Genomic DNA, 17,494 nt, shown 5'->3' with positions numbered 1-17,494 from the left:
GCTTCTTTATGTCTTGGATTTTATTTTCCTATTTATTTATGGCTAACATTTCTTCTTATCTTTATATAATTGCTTCTTTATAGAAGGGATAATATCTACCTTTGTTATGATAGCGCTTATCACATTGTAAGTGCATCACACCATTTAGGATAAATTAAGGAAAATAATTGACTATATAGTAACTCAGTAACCATTTCCTATTTTTAAAAATGTTAAGGCGCATTTGCCCTCTATTTAGTTTTTCTTCTTTTTAGATCATAAAGTTGCATTCCTTGGAAGCCTCTTTGATGAGGCATGTTTTGTTGAATTTTTTTTTTTTAACCTAACAGATGTTTGGGTAGTTAAAATTCCTCATGAGTATGGTATCCTGTGGTTTTCACAACCTAAGTGTTACCCCAGGAATTCTCCTTTCTTGCTGTCTTCCAGTCCTGGTGGTCTATAGGAGATGCACATTATGAGAGTCCCATTTCATTCCATACTAATTTCACACCCACACTCTTTTAAAGTTGTACATTTCCTCAGCATTATAAGTACTTATTGCGCACCATGGAGATATTTAACAGCTTTCCATTCTACATTCCTCCCCCACGCACAACTCAAATGGCTTTTGAGTATAAGGGTAATCAGAAAAAAAAAAAAAAAGAGAGATGAGTAGAATAATCTGCAAGACTTTAATGTCTCCAGTTAAATATTTCTGCCATTTGTAATTTTTGTGATTATGTTTGTATCTATACACACTCAGCATGAAGTAGAGAGTTATGGCTATTATACAGATGACTTAAGGAGAAAAGCAATTTGGCTTCCATTATCTAGATCAGAGTATGTGGGAGAAAGAAATGTTAGCTTGAGTTGGCTGAATATTGTTTCCTTTCTTCCCTCTGGTTTACAGTGGTAGATTCAAATTCAGAAAATAACCCAATTTAATTCTTAGTGTGCATTTTAACTTTGCTTTCTGGATCTTCAATTTGAGTGCTCTTCATGAGCTCAAAGAGAGATATTAATACATATTTTCTTATTCTATTGGCCATTTCAGAACATTTTATGATGGGGTGGTTTTTTTAGAGTTACTTAATTTTTGAATTTTGAATTAAAAATTTTGAAAAGTTCATATCAAACTAGCCATCAATTTCTAGCTCCTTTTCAAGAAGTTCCAGGTTTTGATATGAGGGTCTATTACTACGTGCTTGTGTGCAACTTGATGCCATTAGAAGTGTACATATATGAAAATAGTGAGTTGTATTAATTTATATTGTTGTTTAGTGTTGTTTAGTCTTTCTTATCTTTGGGAGAAATTGTTCATTTTCATGAATTTATCTTCTTACATCAGATTGTGAAACAACATAACACTTTTTTGAATTATGACTGATAATACAAGACATTAATTTTCTTCTGGATTACTTTTTATGTTTACAAAATATCTTCAGTAAGTTATTAAAGTTTTCACTTTAATATTCAGAATAAATGCCTAATCATTACTTACTTTTTATCTTAAGAGCATTTCTGTTCTTCAAGATTTTTTGTTACCTGGCTACTTTATTTTATTCTTTTTAAAAATATTTTATTTATTTATTTGAGAAAGAGAGAGAGAACAAGAGCAGGGGCAGAGGGAGAGGGAAAAGCAGACTCCTCGCTGAGCAGGGAACCCAATGTGGGGCTCGATCTCAGGATCATGACCTGAGCTGAAGGCAAGATGCTTAACCTAATGAGCCACTTATGTGCCCCTAATTTATTTTATTCTTATACGTTAGTTAGTTCATCATATATATTATCTGGCAATAATATGTATAGTGTCTTTCTTTCTTTAAAGATTTTATTTATTTATTTGGGAGACAGACAGAGAGAGCAAGCAAGAGCATGAGCCAGGGGAAGGAAGCAGAGGGAGAGGAAGAAGCAGACTCTGTGCTGAGCAGGGAGCCCAATGCGGGGATATGGAGCTGAATCTCAGAACCCTGCAATCACAACATGAGCCAAAGGCAGATGCTTTACCCACCGAGCCACCCAGGTACCCCTTTCCTTCTTCCATATCAAATGCAATTTCAGATTATCTCTCCTGGGTTTAATATAATAAATACAATTTTTCCTTTACTGTACAATTATGAAATTCAGATGTAAATGTGTGTGTGTATATAGTGTGTGTGTATATATGTCCTCTCAATTCCTAAGACTAAAAAGGGGTAATCAACTCATTCTCATAACTTACACAATTTATTATCCCCAAAGAATACTCAAGTGAAAAGCTAGTAAGTTTGCAAATGCCAAGAAAAATCATATGTATGTTGTCACAAATTCTGAAATATATAATTTTTTTTTTACTTTTCTCTCTTAATCACAGTGGTAGAAAGGCACTTTCCATGTATTCTCTGGAACTAAAATAGGAAAACTTTTATTATCCTACTGATAAACAACAGAGTAGAAAATTAGCTCTCAAGCAGAGGGAAAAAAGAGAAAGGGAATAGGAGTAGTATAGACAACCTACTTAAATATTGATAAATATCTTCTGTGCTCAAGTATTGTCTGATAGTGAATTCAAATTGTGGCAATGAAATACGAGATTCAGAGAGTAAGAAAGTACCAGATAAAAGACAAACTAGTGCTTTGTAGAGAGGTGCTCTGTGGATTAGTCAAGACCTGGAAACTGGGGTGAAGAGAAGCCAAGATTACTTTCTCCATCACACCAAGAACTAACCAACCAACCAACCACCAATGACAATGAGAGACATACTGGTAAAACTAGGAAAATAATGCTTAAAAAAAAACACACTGATTGTGAAAAGTCTGTAATACTTTATCATATTTCCTTTAGACCAAAATGAGCAAAATGGAATAGTAGGAAATTGAAAGTAACCAAATTCTAGTGAGTTGATCACACACCTAAAAAGGGGTAAGAAGGAAGGGAGACTAGGTTGGAAGCAATGACACTCAAATGGAAAAATTCCTAAATTTTAATTTAAGAATGTGAGATTCTTTAAAAACTCAACTTCGCAGTTTCATTTAGCAGATTCTGAATTAATCATGTTGTCATTTTATGCTAATTGAACATTGATCATTATATCTGGAGTGCTCAAAGGGATGATGCATTCAAAAAACCCACTTGCTGGCTCACTATAGCGGGTAAAAGCAGGTACTATCCAAGTAAGATGATGGTAAGGAGTAGGATGGGAATCCTGTGTCTGAATCCTCGAATGGTCTGTGCAGTAGAAGGTCTATTTTAACTAAAGGCTACAAAGTAGCCATCCACAGGCCAGGTCTGGGCTACTGATGTGTTTATTTTGAACTACTAAATGATTTTAAATTTAAAAGATTGTCATAAGCAAAAAACAGTGTTTTCACATAAAAAAAATCTAAATTTCCTATTTCTCTAAAAACTGTCCTTTTGTCTATAGGACAGTAATAAGCCTTTAGACAACACGATCTCTGTTAATTTGTCACAGTTTCCACCACTCCCAATTGCGTTACATAAGCCTGCTTCATTCATTATAGTACCTCTTCAGTTAACTTCCAGTTGCCCCAGGACTCTAAAGTTTATCCATTCAGTCAGTGTCCCATTTTTTTTAAAGATTTTATTTTTTATTTGAGAGAGAGAGAGAGAGAGAGAGAGAATGCACAGTGAAGGGAAAGGCAGCAGGAGGAGCAGACTCCATCCCAGGTCCCTGAGATCATGACCTGAGTGGAAGGTAGACGCTTAACCACCCCATCAGTGTCCAATTTTTTAATCAAATCTTCACTTGTGATTTTCCAGGTTGATGGAACTAGATTAAAATCCCTAGCTTTTCCTACATTCATATTCCCGAGCATGTATTTCTTTCTCTTTTCTAGTTAATTGGATTAGAATAGTTATTTCTTCTCAAAACCAATAGGTTTAAAATAACCATACTTACTGACTAAACCCAATCCAAATTTGAGTTTTCCATTTTTTTTTTTTTCCTTTTCTGTGTTATGGCACCATCATCCTCAGTATCGCCCGAACTGGAAAACAGTTCATTCTCCCCTACCCATTTTAGCTTACTATTCAAGTTTTACTCATTTAGGAAATATTTATAGAGTACCTACTCTTAACAGGCAGCATTCTCTAGGCAATGAGAAATAGCAATAGTTAAGACAGATTCTAAAAACATGAAAATAAAAGTGAAAAGCTATTACAAATGCTCGTTAAGATAGCATGATATTCTAGAAAAAGATGGCAAAGCTATTTTAAATTGGGTGGTCAGGGAAATCCATTCTGAGCAGGAATCATTTAAGTAGGCATACACATTATATAAAAAGCTGTTTATACAGAGATGGAAGTGAAAGAACATTACAGTCAAAAGGAACAGTGTGTGGAAGGCCCAAGGCCTGGGAGTTTAGTGTGTTCAAGCAACAGAAAAAAGTGTCCGGTGTGAGAGTGAGTAATGATAAGTGGGAAAGTAGTTACGGATGAGGTTAGGAGTGTTAGGTAAGGGCCAGGTCATCTAGGACTTTGTTAATCATATTAAGAAATTTGAATTTTATTCTAAAGCAATGGAAATTCATCAGATGGCTTCAAACAAGGAAGTGACATCATCTGATTCAGTTTTAGAAAGATCAGCCCGGGAAGCTCAGGAGGTCAGTTAGGTTAATGCAGTGGTAATAGTAATGAAGGATAGGATTAGTACAATTGCAATGCAAATGGAGGGACATGTTTAGATGGCACAGTTGAAATAAATCATTGGAAAGAATTGAGGAGGAAAAGAACATGGCCTAGATTTTCATTTTCTGTAACAGATGAGTAGTGGTGCACTTTACTGAGATAGAGTAGATTGGAGGATGAGAGGTTTGGTGTTTAGACCACATTAAATTTTGAAAGATATATGTGATACACATGTCGAATGATGTCAGTTGATCAGGCAAATATAGTAATCTAGGGAGGTTCTAGGGAGGAATCAGAACTAGAAACAAATATTTGAGAATAATCACTGTATCAGCAGACTTTAAAGTCATAGGGCAGGATAAGGTCACTTCAAGGTAAGATCGCCTACGGGCTGTGTGTTGATATAGAAAATGTACAAATATAGATATCTGGGCACTTCAATACTTACATTTAAAAAAGGAACGAGAAAAGGAAACTAAGAAAGGGCTATCAGGGAGATAAGAGAAAAACAAGAAGGGCAGAGATTACAGAAACTAAGAGTCAAAGTGCTACAAGGAGGAGAGGTGATAATGTGTTGAAAGCTGAGTTGTTTGGATTCTATCTCAAATGTTGAGTTGCATGAACAAATATTGGTTGGAAATTTACTACATAAAAATTATACTAGGTACTCCTGGGAATATAGTTTGTGATGTAAAATATAAAGCCTTTAGGACTACAAAGGCCTACAACAGCACCTTTTCATCACTGAAAGTCTGTGTGTGTGTTTACTTATAGATACCAAAAATTTTTAGGAAAATGTGATTTGAATCTGAAAGGAATAATCTAGTAATAATCTTGCTTAAGATAAAAGAATGGTAACATAAGGTCCCTCTTTGGATGGTTTACATGGGATGGTACTGAGCTGGGTAACCAGGCCAACTTGAAATTTGCTCAGGATGGCTTGGGGTGGAAATGGCATTTCAGGCAGTGCAGACATTCCTCAGAGCTCTGGCTTGTAGGACTTGATTTGAAATTTATTTGTTTTTCATGGAAACCATTACAATTCTATGTAGATAGTGTTCAGAATAAATAACAGAAATTTACCTACTCATGGTTAATCCTGTTATCTAACCAAGTAGTGTAACCAGTTAGTTTTAAATTATAAAACGAAAGTTACAATAGCATTTTTACCCATACTTTGAATGATTTCTATGGAAAGGTATTTAAAGAGCTCTTTCTTGAATACAAAAGTCCAGAAAGATGGGCAGATGGCAAAATAATGATCAGAAACTATTTTTTATTTCTTCTCTGTGTTTTTTTCCTTCTTCACATCTCAAGCTAGGAGTTGAACCCTTGGTATTTCTTTGCCTCAGAATTTTATATGGATATAAAGCACAAGCTGAAAAGCTGTTTGCCAGCAGATCTGTCTCAGCTGTGTCGTGTGCATGTGTGTATATGCATGTGTGTGTATGTGTGTGTGCCTAAAGTCACTGAAAAGGCTGTAAAGTCTGGCCTAAAAGCAGCAGAGCATCAGAGCACATATTAAGGGAAAATGTAGGCATGACCAAAGAGTGCTCAGTGGCAATCAGTATAGCCTAATAATATATAATAATAATTTATATATATATATATATATATATATATATATATATATATACAGGCTATATATATAATACAGCCTATAAGAGAGGCCCATAATGCTTTATTTCAAGGAAAGACTCTAAGTCCTTGGTCAACTCTGAAAGTCTGAGAAAAGCCTTAACTAATAATATCTGAAATTGAATTTCCCACTGGGATTCAATTAAATTAAAAACAAATGTTATTACATGCATTGGTTAATACACGACTTTAGTAATTTTCATGTTCAGTGATTTTACACAAAATTATATTATGTAAAAATCATCAATTTAATAGATATCAGTATATATATATTTATATTCATAAATATAAATGTATTTATATTCATAAATAAATATATTTATTTATTTCCTTTTCATGGAAACCACTACAATTCCATGTAGCTAGTGTTCAGGATAAGCAATAGAAATTTATTTAGCTAATTACGATTAATGATGTCTAAGCAAGTAGGGTATCTAGTTAGTTTTAAAATATAAAACTAAAGTTGCAAGAGCAATCATTACCTATATTTTGAGTGATCTGTGGAAAAGCATTCGAAGGGCTTGTTCTTGAATGCAAACGTGTCAACATATATAGAAGATAATACTTACGACCAGGAAGGGTTTGTGTAGATATCCAATTTGAAGCATCTCCATAGCCAGCATTGGTGCTGGCAGCCACTTGGAATCTGTACCATCTAAATTTCTTTAATCCATACACTGTCTCTTCAGTTAGGTCAGCTTCATAAAGGTATTGAATTTTTTGATATTCAACACATTCTTCAGAATCCCATTCTAGGCATTTCTGAGCCCGCAGTTGAGTGGTTATCTTGTAATTTTGGAAGTAGCCAAAAATAGTGTCAGGTCTCATCCATGTTAATGTTGCACTAGTGGCCTGAACATTAGAAAAAGTAATATTTGTGGGAATACTGGGAACTAAAAAATAAAGGAGAAAAATGGAAAACAATTAGAATTACCAAAAATTGTTAAACAGAAGGGAGAAATGGATTCAAAAATATTTCTTTATTATGCACCTAGTGGCAATTTTTTATTACAACTGCCCTTAGTATCACCACATTTAATGGGCAGAACCTTAAGATTATTCTTCGGAGGCCACCAGTTCAAAAGGTAGAGGACAAAACAACTGTGACTTGATTAATGCTCAATTTTGCTCCCAGAATCACTCATCCGAATCTCAGGTAAACTTACTTTGGCTTCATATATAAACACTAGTAGAAAAGAAAGTTACATGCTCATTTAATCTTCTGCACTTTCCTGGGTATTGTCTGAGTTTTAAGATTCAGTTCCCAAGAAAGACATACTTACATTTAAATGTTCAGATGGACACAAATACATCTGATATATAGTAAATGTTGATTATACAATAATTCTAAATAAACAATATTATTAGCTGAATTAATAATTTATATAACTCTGATTTTTTTATCTTGCATATATTTTAAATTGACAAAACCAAGTGACCAATCAATTTGACAAAACACTTTCTAGAACATCATCTGGCACACTGATAATACATACACAAAGGTATCTATATCATCTACAATCACATGGTCCTACTTGGAGTAATTTATTAGATTTCATATTAACCACTGGTTTACTATTTGCATGCCGTGTGTGAGGCTCTGAGCCTGGTGTTAAGGATTCAAGATGATAACCATTTACTGAACACATAATATAAGCACCTTACAGTTAGTAATATGAAAGAACAATGAACTAAGTGAGATAAGCACTTTTTTCAACTATGTCTTTCCCTGAGTGTGTGCAAGGGCTTTTGCTCAGAAGACTAAGATATAGAATGATAACGACATGTATGAAAATTACATAATTCATAAAAATGATATGGTATAATAACACTTAAAAATAAGAAAATAAATGAGTTAGATAACTCATTCATTCCTAAATGTACCATATTAATTCAAGATTCAATAAATATCTAATGAACACCTAATTTGTGCTAAGTGCTATTGTATCTGCTGGGTAAACAACGAATAAGCCAAATAGGAGTTCATGCCCTTGTGTAATTTACATTCAGGATAGTTATTTACAATAAAAGTATAAGTATTGTATATCGATCGCATTTTGGATGATGATTAGTGTCTTGGAGAGAAATAAGGAATGGAAGAAAGAGACAGAGATGATCCAAAGATATTGAAATTTTTAACTAACTAGTCAGAGAAGGCCTCATTGATTAGAAGACATGAAGTTCCTGATGAAGGTGGGGGAACAAATCATGGGAATACTTGAAAAAAGAACATCCTGGCAGGGGAAAATGCATAATTATAGGCCCTAAGCTGGAACCGTGCTTGATATATTTGAAGAATAACAAGGAAGCCAGTGTGGCTAGCAAGAATTGAAGAGATATTGAAGGTAAATTGTATATGACATTGTAGGACACTCTCACAACATTCATTTGAGTAGAGGAATGACAGGCTTTAAAATATTTTCATAGAATCATTCCTGTTACTGTGCTGATTATAGATTGAAGGGAGATAAGGATATAAACAGAGAGAGCAATTAGGCTGCTGCAATGTCAACACAACAGATCACGACGTGATGGGGATCACAGCAGCAGAAATGAAAGGAAGCATCAGATACTGAACATATTTTGAAGGGGAGCTGGCAGGCTTTGCTGATGTGTGACATGTGGAGTATAAGGAAAGAGAGAGTAGAGGGAAAGCTCTAAAGATTTTGGATTGAGCAAACAGAAGGATGAAGTCATTATTAACAAGATTATGTGGAAGGAGTAAGCTTTGGGGAGGGAGATTAAGAATTTATTTTGAGCATGTTACCTTTGAAATGCCTATCAGATATCCAGAAAGAGATGTCAGATAGATCGATACATGAGTCTGGAGTCCTGTAAAAACGTCTAGACTTTAGTTAAAAATTTAAATTTCCTCTTAAATTTTTATTAAATTATCTATAGACATTGCACATATATTTGCCTAAATCTGGAAGAAAAGAAAAAGTCTAATGCAATGGAAAACAAGAAGCAGATAACTGAAAGTCATATGATCAGATTCAATTACTCTATTTTCCATTACTAACACTTATCATCAAATCTTAGCGTATTTAATTGAACATTAACCTTTAAAGTAGATTACAAACTGAATACCTGATACACTGCCTACAACATACCTTCTCTTCTAGTTTTAGTTATGCAGAAAAGCAATTAGAGAAAAAGTTTTTTAAAGGAAAATTTACCTTATAGAGGAATCAGTTTTAGAATTGATTAAAAAATAGAATTTCGATAAAAAGTAGAATTTCTAGAATTTATTCAAGTCTTGGCCACTAAGTCTGAACTCAGACCACCTAAAGATAAGACAAATTTTCAAAATATTCTAACCCAAATCAAAGACATGAATGATCTTGGGGTTCAGGAATAGTCTTAAGAGAAAAGGTGGCATGTGAGATAGGATTTAATGATTGTTAAGGTAGAGATTTAGAGAGAGGGTAATGTGATCTAGTCAAGTTCAATTATGATTTATAGGCCATATTGGCAATTAAAAAGAGAAAGGCTACACAATAACCTGAGGATATACTGTGTTAGGGGAACTTACAGTTTGTCAGGCAATGGAAAGCTATTTTGGTGTCAAGATGAGATGTCCAGAAGTACATTTTATCAAGCCTAGTCTGGTAATTACACTACAGGAAAAGAGACAAATTCATAGACTACTAGGTATGCTCAGAAAAATAAAGAAATACGATGGTAGCAGTAAGAAATACATTTTAGACTTATTTTTGTAGTTAAATTCATGGAACTGGCAAATGAATCAGAAGATGACAGAAACATAATTTGAAGGAAGTTTAGAGATGATCTTGGTCAATTTGTCTTTTTATGTCTAACCCTTATGTAGGTACGTGTCCCCCAAGATTCCTGGCCACTGTATACTCATCTTCATCCAGTTTTTTTTTTTCATCCAGTTTTTCAACCAAGCCCTGATATAGGTGCTGATATGAAAAAAATTTTCATCTGTAATTAAGAAACCAAATCAATTAAGGAATGCACTTGTAATGAGTACCAGTTGTTGTATGGAAGTGCTGAATCACTATATTGTACACCTGAAACTAATGTTGTACGGTATGTTAATTGAAATTGAAATAAAGACTTTTAAAAAATAAATAATAAATAAAATAGGGAAAGATTATCCAGAGGACCTGATTGAGTCCTTTAAAAACAGAGTTTTCTTTGGCTCATTACAAAAGAAGAAACAACATATTTTAAGTAAGAAACAGATTTGATGTACAAGAATTTACCCATTGTTGGCTTGGAAGAAGCCAACAAGATAAACAGTCTAAGACATCTCTAGGAACTAAGATTTCATTTAGATAGATGGTCAAGAAAGGCTTTAATTTAATCAGAGAACTGATAAGATTAGCTTCCCAGATGAAAAATATGAGGATGTGTTAAGATTCTGAGGGGAAGAGAGTACGGCACATTAGAAACACTTAAGGAACATAGCAGCATCCACAAGGGATGGATAGGAAGATAGAAAGCTGGAGGTGTAGGCTAGAATCAGATAATGTTGAGCCTTCTGGACTAGATTCAAGATTTTTAGCGCAGTGAGGATATAAAGTGCAGTGGGGATATTTGAAAAGTTTAATACAGACTTTTCATTTGCATTAAAACAATAGACTCTGCTCTTTCCCAGTGGGAGCCAGGAAGTATGATCCAGACATTTCCCTCTTTTGAGTCCACCAACAAACACCACTTCATGTTTCAACTTCAACCTAGGGTTTACTAAGCAACTAAAGGTGGGAAGAAAATGGGATGCGTTAGTTATCCAATGAACTGGAGAAGGCAGAAGAAACGACCCTTTTTCCAATTCAGCAGAAAGGATGACAAATTGCCCGTGGTTGTTCCATGATCAACTTTTTCCCCACTCCAGTGTTAAGATTTTAGGAATGAAGACTTTAATGGCAAAACTTGCTACCTATAAAAATTTTCAGCAGATCAATACTGGTCCACAGGCTCTTGTGTTTTCCAAATAAGTATTGCAGGAAAAAAAAAGTCTAAAAGGATAGTACTTTAACCTGACAAAGAAACAGAAGAATTATTTGTAGCCTGACTAAAGGAAGAGTATCAGCAATTGAGTTGCCTTCAATGTGACAGGCATAATGATGGACCCTGCACAGATACACAGTGTCTGGCACATATGGGCACACAATAAGTATTGACTATATGAATAAATTATGGTTCATTGAAACAGTCCTTTGGTTTTCAAGTGGTACAAAATTTTGTCCACATTTTCCAATCCAATGTATTTAGAAAGATAAACCAGAAATAAATCTAATCTGAAGCCAAATATATTAGCATAACTCATACACAATTTTTTAAAACAAAGATACCTCAGTGGCATTCAAAAAGACCAGCATTTATATGCAGTATCTTCTCTTTTGATGAACTGTGTTTTGAACTAGACTATTTCAAAGCAACTGCCCTATTGAATTACAGATACAAAAAGGATTACACTCATTTTAGCATGGAGAATCAGATTTCCATTCTTTAAGAATGACTAAAAACCTCAATTTTTTTCTATCCACAGATGGTACTAATTTGAACACATCATTCCATGCTTCCTGGAGTAATCACACAGCTTGCTTAGATTTTCTAAACATGACTGAACTGTGATGAAGCGATCAACATTCACTGGCAAGGTATTCCGTAAATTACATTTTTATTTGTAAATTATTCTTATCTGTAAAATACTTTCATCATAGTTGAAATGCAAGCCTGTAGAACTATATAAGTGAAATTTGTTTTAGGTTTAAGTGCTTGTCAGTTTTTAGTGACTATTTAGTAGGTTCCACATAGAAGATGAAAGTGTGTATGAAGTGTAATTATTCTCTAAACTTCGAATATCAATTATTAGAAGTTGCCAACATCCCATGATCGGATTCTTACGGTGGTTTGTATTAACTTCTCACTGACCTGATTAAGCATACTAACATGGAAGACCAAATTTCTTTAACTCTTTCTTTATGACTATATATTTTTATCTTCAACCACAGATGTACTTTCTTTCAAACAAAACAGATGCCTGAACATTTATATTTATAATTTATATATATGAACCTTTAAAAAGTACCAACATAATGTTTCCAAGTTTATTAAGAATATTTTGCCTCTACTAGTTTTAAATAATCTACAATCCTTTTAGAAACACAAGGTACTAATATATGATCTGAGCATATACAAATAAAAATCACAGTTTATCAATACTAACATGAGTCAATATAAAAATAGAAATTCCTACAAAGTTGAGTGCAAAAAAACAATTTCAGCATAGCAGATCTCAATTTTGCACTAATTTGAATTTAATTAATAACATTTACTGATCATTCACATTGAACAGTGTAGGCAAGTCATTATAAGTCTTGTGGAATAAGCTGATTTTCATATATATCTGAAAAGTAATTAAGCCAATAGAAACCACCACAAATAGGTGATGCTTAAAGAAATGTTTCAAAGAAAGAGAATATCTGGGGGCTATAATTTGAAGGAACAATTAGGAATCAGTAGATACGTGGAAAAAAAGATGTTTAAGTACATTAAGTATGAGAGAGATATAACTAACTACAAATTGTCAAGATCTGGAAAGTATACTAGACTGGAGAAAAGAAGGTTTAATGAAGTAATAAGAAAAAAAGAGGAGGCCATCAAGTGTATTATTGAAAGGCACTGAAAGTTTAAGAGGTGAGTTTAGGTGATTACGTAAACTCTATTAGGCAATACAGAACAATCAACAGAGATTAACTGGTAAAGTATAAACTTAAAGAAAAGCTTGAGCCTCCATGTAGCTAGTTATTAGGAAAAGTAGAATTTGATAGAAACTGGTTAGATGTTGTATATATGCAGTGCAATGCAGATTAAAATAACAGGAATAATTAGGAAATAGAGTTCTGTAAAAAGGCAAAGAATGTCAGCAGAATGTGCTTATTTACTGGGCAGAAAGGATATAGGAGTAAAATATGGAATGAACCCAGAAATTGGGTCAATAGATATAATGTACACTGTATACTTCCTAGAGGTAGGCTATGACTCAGCTCTATGTTACAGAAAATAATACAAAGGAAAAACTCAAGACTTTAAATCTTTTGTGATTGTAAATAAAGACAAATAACAAGAAAATGAAATTATCTCTGGTTCTGAGATGAAAGATGTATTTCTCTCGCAAAAAAAAAAAAACCATCAAATAAACAGGTTGTCATGTAATTTAATGAACAATATCCTCAACAACATCCTTACATAGTAAATGCTAAGTATCTTTAACTTGGCTCTTTCTTACAATGTCTCTCAATGTGAGTGAACAGAATAACTATCAAACATGTTTTTGCAAAACTATTTCTTCAGAGATTCTAATTATTCAGTTCAGACATTCTTCCCTCTAGCAGTCTAGTTTAATATAGAGATAGATTTTGGAGTAACTGGGCTAGAATTTATCAAAATATGCTATATAAAAATGATTTTAGGTGGTAGTATGAAACTGGGAATTTGGGTTGACACACTCTTTTATTGGTGCGCCAGATAAAGTCATCTTAAATATTCCACTTGAATGAAAAAGAACTGGGAAAGTATCTATATGCAGGACAAAATTTCCTAAACATTTTTAAAGTGTCTATCCTAATGCATGTATAAATGGATAATATAGGACCCAAAACTCTATGGACCACAGCTATAATAATATTAGTGCTTAAATCAAGTACTGATGAACATATAACTTATTTATAAAAATATCTCACTAAAACTTTTATTTTGTTTTGTTTTTGGAGAACGCTGCAAAGAAAATGGACTATATATTTTCTGTTGGGAGGGAAAATGAGTTGATTTGTTTTATAAAGTCAGTAGTTTGACATCTCTATATACCAAGCCATCTCACAAAAATGTCCATCAAAAGTGACAACTTTGATTTGAAATCGTTTATCAGAAGTAGTTCTTAGGGTAGTAATTACATAGCAGAGTTAGTTGTTTATTAAGTACAACCCTATAACACCTGGAGATGAAATTGAGTCATAGACACTAATGAAGAAATGAGAAAGATATATTGGTTTGTGGGAATTTGCTTGAGAATGGATATGACTAAATGACATATTAGTTTCATATCTTGTTAACATGAATAGAGATATCGTAGGAGGAGAATATTTGGTTAGCCTAAGAGGTCAAGAAAAGCCAATTTGGGATAAATAAACATATATAAGCTTGGAAATCATAAGAGTGAATTAACATTTAAGGGTAGTATTTGTATATATAGTATCACAACAGTAGATGATGAAAAACTTAGCCTCTGTCAAGTTAGTAGTTAATGGGCAGTGAAGCAGAATGGGAAAAATAAATAATAAAAAAACTCAGCCAATAATGTCTGGCATATATTGATACTTGAGAAATATTTGTTTAACAAATAAAGGAATAAGTAAACAAATGAATGAATGGATGCGTGCACAGATTTCAAGAAGTAAACATCGCCAATGCTCTACCAAATGTTGATTGATGAAAAAGTGTCACCAATGCTGACTGTAATGCAATGCTACCTGAAACCATTCCTATTTTCTAAGATTGTAGCTGTACAGAAAACCTTGATAGATTAAAATATATAAAAAGGGGTCCTAGTTCTAAAGTTTGGGGAAAGCTTTATAAAAAAAAGAGAAGAATTTGGAGTTTTCCAGGATTCTGTAACATCCACATGTGGATGTGCGCACACACACACACACACACACACAGAGGGAGAGAGAGAAAACAAAAGGAGAAATGGAAAGAGAAACAATCAATAAAGGAGAAAGGGTGAAAGGATGGGGTGAGATTAGGGACTCTGTGAAATAAAGTAACCAATAGAAAAATCCCAATTGCCAAAATACTTTTAAGAATGAAAATATACACTGTTTATTTTAGAGTCATGTATGTTATAGCAGCATAAATCACCTTTCTGTGTGACTATCACAAAAAATTCAGTAAGGCTATTTTATATAAAAGTGTTCAGTATGACTAGAGGTGTCAGAATCATGCAAAAAATAATTTTGCAGAAGCAGCTGAAAATTCATATCAAAATATTCCAATGCTCAAAAGTAGTAAGGTTGAGGATCTGTTCTGATGGTATAGCAATAGTTTTTTATCAGACTAATTCTCCTGCAGATAACAACTACACATCCTGGAGGAAAAAAAGAAACATACAATCAGGTTTTGGCTTGAGGTATTATGGAATGGCATATGAGATTGCCAATGTAGCTGGAGAAGGAGGGAGCCAAAGAGGGGTTAGACCTAAATTCTGGGTCTAAAATCCTTGGCTAATCTTTTAATTGTACATGTATGAAGGACACACTGAGGAACACAGTGGAAAGATACAGATGCAAAACTGAGTAGAAATTTTTGTTGCTTCCCAGTGCAAAGGAGACAGAATTTGGAGTTTCAATTCCACTAAATTAAGGGATTGGTAGGTGGCACAGGCCTTGTATTAAAATCCTAAATGGCCATACATTTGACTTTACTCCACACCTCCAGGTTAAGGATTTCTTCTGTAAATAATGGAGAAATCAAAACCACACATTCACAAAATTACCACTCAGTAATTTAATAGTCTGTTAGAAGACAAACCAAACACTCTTCAGAGCAAGATAGCAAAATCCAGAGTTTCTGCAATACATCACCAATAATGTCCAGTATAAGTTTAAAAATTACTGGGCAAGTAGGAAAATTACTACTGATGGGAAAATGTGACTCACACTCAGGAGGAAAAAGTGCTCAATAGAAAGAGATCACAGAATAATTCAGGTGGATGAATTAGAAGAAAGTGAATTTCAAACGATATAAGTATTTTATTTTTTTATTTTCTTTTTTTAAAGATTTATTTATTTATGATAAACACACACACACATAGAGAGAGAGAGAGGCAGAGAGAGAAGCAGGCTCCATGCAGGGAGCCCAATGTGGGACTCGATCCCGGGACTCAATCCCGGGACTCCAGGATCGCACCCCAGGCCAAAGGCAGGCGCCAAACCATTAAGCCACCCAGGGATCCCTATATAAATATTTTAAATTTGACTTAACAGAAAACACAATCATAATTAGAAACCAAATAGGGAATTTCAGCAGAGAAATGGAGATAATTAAATACAGAACTAAACAAAACTTCTAGAACTTAAAGATACATCTGAAATGAAAAATTCACTGGATTTATACAACACCAGTGTAAAAATGGCAGAAGATAGTCAATAAACTTGATAAAACATCAACAGAACTCCAATCTGATGAACATAGGAAAAAAAGTGAAACAATTTAATAAAGCCTCAGAAATTGAAAAGATAATATCAAGGGGTTATAATTGAAGTGTCAAAATAGGATAGAAGAGGAAAGAAAAATATTTGAAAAAATAATGGCCAAAAATTTCTCAAACTTCAGGAAAATATTAGTTTACCAATACAAAAAGTTAAATGAGTCCTTAGCAAAGCAAATGCAACAAAAAGTACACTAGCCATATCATTGACAAACTGCCTTAAAGAAAAGACAAAGGATCCTGAGAAATGCCAGAAGAAAATAACATGTATCACAGACAAAAGAATGATGTCTTTAAGGGGAAAAATACTTGGGGGGAAAGTAGAGGGAAATTACCTACCCAGAATTTTATATCCAGTGAAAAATTTTTTCATAAATGGAAGCAAAATAAATCTATTTTTAAGTAAATGAAATTTGAGAGAATTTGAAGTCAGCCAATCTGAACTAGAAGAAAGTCTTAAGAAAGTTAAAGGGAAATGACACTAGATGTATGGCACTGGATGGAATGATACCATAATAAAGAGCACTAAAACCAGTAATTACATAGAAAAGATATGTGATCTTTTCTCTATTTAGATGTCTACTCACTCTGTAAGTAAAAATAGTACAATTGTGGAGTTTACTTTGTACATATATGTAAATTATTTAAAATATATGGATATCAAATGAATGACATGAATAGCACAAAGTATGGCAAAATACATGGAACTGTCCTTTTGCAACTTCATACATATGTTATATATATGTACATAATTTTTTTAGAGTGGGGGCAGGGGAGGAGGAGAGGGTGAGGAAGAGAGACAATCTTAAGCAGGCTCCATACCCAGCATGGAGCCCAATGTGGGGCTTGATTTCACAACCCCGAGATTATGAGCTGAGCCAAAATCAAGAGTGGGACACTTAATCGATTGAGTCACCAAGGTGCCCCTGTAATTTCATATATTTTATGTGAGGTTGTATGATATTAAGTAGCTATGGCAAAGTAAAAAAATCTATTGTAATCCCCTTGAG

General features: G+C 33.7%; 1 protein-coding gene across 4 annotated transcripts in view; it reads right to left on the bottom strand.

Annotated features, from left to right (window-relative positions):
* The window catches only part of PTPRQ (protein tyrosine phosphatase receptor type Q), a 246,273-nt gene that overhangs the window by 81,424 nt on the left and 147,355 nt on the right, over positions 1 to 17,494 (bottom strand). For all 4 annotated transcript variants that reach the window (XM_072772894.1, XM_072772895.1, XM_072772896.1 and 1 more), the window contains one exon: positions 6,814 to 7,137. In XM_072772894.1, coding sequence (XP_072628995.1) covers positions 6,814 to 7,137 — 324 coding nt within the window. The remainder of the gene's footprint in view (positions 1 to 6,813; positions 7,138 to 17,494) is intronic.

Source organism: Canis lupus, chromosome 13 (genome assembly GCF_048164855.1).
Source record: "Canis lupus baileyi chromosome 13, mCanLup2.hap1, whole genome shotgun sequence".
Classification (NCBI taxonomy): Eukaryota; Metazoa; Chordata; class Mammalia; order Carnivora; family Canidae; genus Canis; species Canis lupus.
Note: the sequence above shows the minus strand (reverse complement) of the source record. Positions and strands in the feature narration are given on the sequence as shown.